Genomic DNA, 3,326 nt, shown 5'->3' with positions numbered 1-3,326 from the left:
ACAAATCATACTCATCCCATTTCAATTAAATCTTGTTCTGTAATCCAAACAATTATTCATGACGACTCTTACTACCCAAATGTCATTTCTTTTGCTGCTTCTTTTATCTATAACCATATTTTACAGAAGTTTATCTATAAATGATCACAGGATGGTGTCATGCCATGAGAAAGACCGGGAGATACTTTTAACTTTCAAAAAGGGAATCATTGATCATAATGGTCGAATTTCAACATGGACAACCGAAAATGATTGTTGTTCTTGGGAAGGGATCCACTGTGACAACATTACCGCAAGAGTTACACGAGTTGAACTATCCAAATATTTGAAAGGTGAGATGAATCTTTTTATTTTAAAACTTGAGTTTCTCAGTCACTTGGATTTGAGTTTTAATGATTTTGATAGGATAAGTATTCCATCCAATCACCAAAACATCACACATGTATCTAAACTTCTGTACCTTGACTTATCATGGAATGATTTCATTCACATGGATAATCTTGATTGGCTTTCTCCTCTTTCTTCTTTGAAATATCTCAACCTTGAGGGTATTGATCTTCATAAGGAAACCAATCGGCTCCAAGCAGTGGGACAAATTCCTTCACTATTAGAGTTACGGTTACTAGGTTGTAACCTAAAAAACCTCAAGCTCAACCCATCTATTGAATATTTGAATTTTTCTTCACTTATAACTCTTGATCTTTCTCTAAACAACATCACCTCTCATTTACCTAATGCATTTTTTAATCTCACCAAAGATATCACCTATCTTTATCTTAGTCACAACAATATACCAGGTGAGATACCTTCAAGCTTGCTAAACCTTCGAAATTTGAGACACCTTGATCTCTCTCATAACCAACTCGGAGGATCCATTCTAAATGAAATAGGCCAATTACCACATATTGAAACACTTGATCTTTCCATGAACATGTTAAGTGGTTTCATTCCTCCATCTCTAGGAAACCTTTCATCCTTACGTTACTTAGATCTTTCCTCTAATAATTTATGTGGTGAAATATCAAAAACAACTTTTTCCAAACTCAAAAGTTTAGATTCACTAGACTTGGGTAGTTTAAATGTTGTATTTGAATTTGATTTTGATTGGGTTCCTCCTTTTCAACTATATTGTCTAGTTTTGTCACATACAAATCAGGGCCCAAACTTTCCATCTTGGATATATACACAAAAGTCACTAGAAATTCTTGACTTATCGAGCTCAGGGATTTCCATAGTAGATAAAAATAAGTTTTTGAGCTTTATACAAGGAATATTTAATCTTCATTTGTCAAATAATTCGATATCCGTAGACATATCAAACCTGACATTAAAGGGTGTTTCTTTCAAGTTGGATCACAATAATTTCACCGGGGAACTCCCAAACATATCACCAATGGCCATATTTGTTGATTTGTCTTACAACTCCTTTTCAGGATCAATTCCACATACTTGGAATAACTTAAGAAAATTACAAGTCATTAACTTATGGAGTAATAGGCTCTCTGGTGAAATTTCATTGGACCTCTTTAATTCTAATTTATACTTCATAAACTTGGGAGAAAATGAATTTTCTGGAGCCATACCAATCATGATGTCCAAATATTTAGAATTGATCATATTGAGAGCTAATAAGTTTGAAGGAAACATTCCACCACAGTTGTTCAAACTTTCTTATTTGTCTCATCTGGACCTTGCACATAACAAACTTTCAGGTTCTATTCCAAAGTGCGTATACAACTTGACTCATATGGTTACTTTTAACATGAATGTATGGTGGATGAGTGTTGTACTTGAGTTGTTTACAAAAGGTCAACATTATTTGTACACAATTGACCCGAAGAGGCGAACTATTGACCTTTCATCCAATAGCTTGTCTGGAGATTTACCATCAGAATTATTTGAACTTGTTCAAGTTCAAACATTAAACCTATCTCACAACGATTTTACTGGAACAATACCAAAGACGATAGGAGGAATGAAAAATATGGAATCTCTAGATCTCTCTAGTAATAAGCTTTATGGTGAAATTCCACAGAGCATGATTCTCTTGAACTTTTTAGAGTATTTGAATCTATCTAACAACAATTTAAAAGGAAAAATCCCAATAGGAACTCAACTTCAAAGTTTTAATGCATCGAGCTACATTGAAAATCCAAACTTGTGCGGAGCTCCTCTAAACAATTGTACCACTGAAGAAGAAAGTTCTAAAACTGCAACACCATCTAGAGAAAATGAGGATGATGACTCTATAAAAGAATCATTATATCTCGGTATGGGAGTTGGATTTGCAGTAGGTTTCTGGGGAATTTGTGGTTCTTTATTTCTGATCAGAAAATGGAGGCACGCATACTTTCAGTTTGTTGATGGAGTGGGTGACAAGCTCTATGTAACTTTGATGATAAAGTTAAATAGCTTTCATAGAAATTGAGCTTCTGCAAGAAATGGTTAGTGAACTATACTTCAAGAGAACTTTAATGATAAAGCTATAGAATATTTTGTTTTATTTATAATTTAGATATAATATATTTTATAAATCATGCAAGAGAGTATTTGTTTTATTATATATCTCTACTAAAAACTTATATCCATTTGATTTTTTCATATTTTTATCAGGCGAATAAATGTGTACTTCAGATGCTGCATTATTATGAGATGCGATCATATGTGATTGTACGGTAGTAGATGCTGAATTCTTCTTCTACTTGTTGTACTGTTGTTAAATGACCTTTGGGCTTGTCAAAAAATCTTGGGGCTTGTTCTCCCCTTATGTTAGGAGTATGTTTTGAGCAACGTATAGTAATTATGGACAATGTAGTTCATGTTATTGGTTTTATGATGAAATTTTAATTTTAATTTTAATGTTGGACAATGAGTATTTTAATTTGTAACATTTCATTGAACTTGGTCGCATATCCTATGTGAGAGAAGTTTTAATTCAGAGAGAGATAAAAAGAAAAGAGCTTTAAATTATATAAAAAGTGAAGAATTTAATATGAGTGCTCTACTAAAGTTTTTATTAGGGAACCAAAATAACAAGACAGGAGAATATTATCAAAAGTTGAAAAACATTAAGAAGGTTAAAGGGAGAGACCATAGTTTCTCCTTTGATTTCTTGCGAGAGATTACTATCCCAGAAACTGATATTAGAAATATGGAGAGTCATTCTAAATATTATTTTAAATTTGAGAATGCTTTGCTAAGGGACTATTCCTATAAGGAGTAATGGTAGGGTTATTGGAATGAGTGAGAAGATGATTGCAACAACTTGCCTGCATTAGAGACAAACTTTAAAGATAAAAAATTTTACATCTTTGAAAAAGTCATTA

At 32.7% G+C, this 3,326-nt stretch overlaps 1 protein-coding gene across 1 annotated transcript; it reads left to right on the top strand.

Annotated features, from left to right (window-relative positions):
* Positions 1–2,853, top strand: LOC131656720 (receptor-like protein EIX1). Its single transcript, XM_058926351.1, has 2 exons — positions 1–2,444; positions 2,614–2,853. The coding sequence occupies exon 1, from the start codon at positions 59–61 to the stop codon at positions 2,426–2,428; it is 2,370 nt and encodes a 789-aa protein (XP_058782334.1). The 5' UTR covers positions 1–58; the 3' UTR covers positions 2,429–2,444; positions 2,614–2,853.
* Positions 2,854–3,326: the final 473 nt, after the last annotated feature.

This window comes from Vicia villosa, linkage group LG3 (genome assembly GCF_029867415.1).
Source record: "Vicia villosa cultivar HV-30 ecotype Madison, WI linkage group LG3, Vvil1.0, whole genome shotgun sequence".
NCBI classification, from domain to species: Eukaryota; Viridiplantae; Streptophyta; class Magnoliopsida; order Fabales; family Fabaceae; genus Vicia; species Vicia villosa.
The sequence above is the reverse complement of the archived record's forward strand: the minus strand, read 5'-3'. Positions and strand labels throughout refer to the sequence as shown.

Bases quoted from the DNA above. Each gene is read 5' to 3' on its own strand.
- LOC131656720 (XM_058926351.1), top strand. From the start codon at position 59: ATGACGACTCTTACTACCCAAATGTCATTTCTTTTGCTGCTTCTTTTA.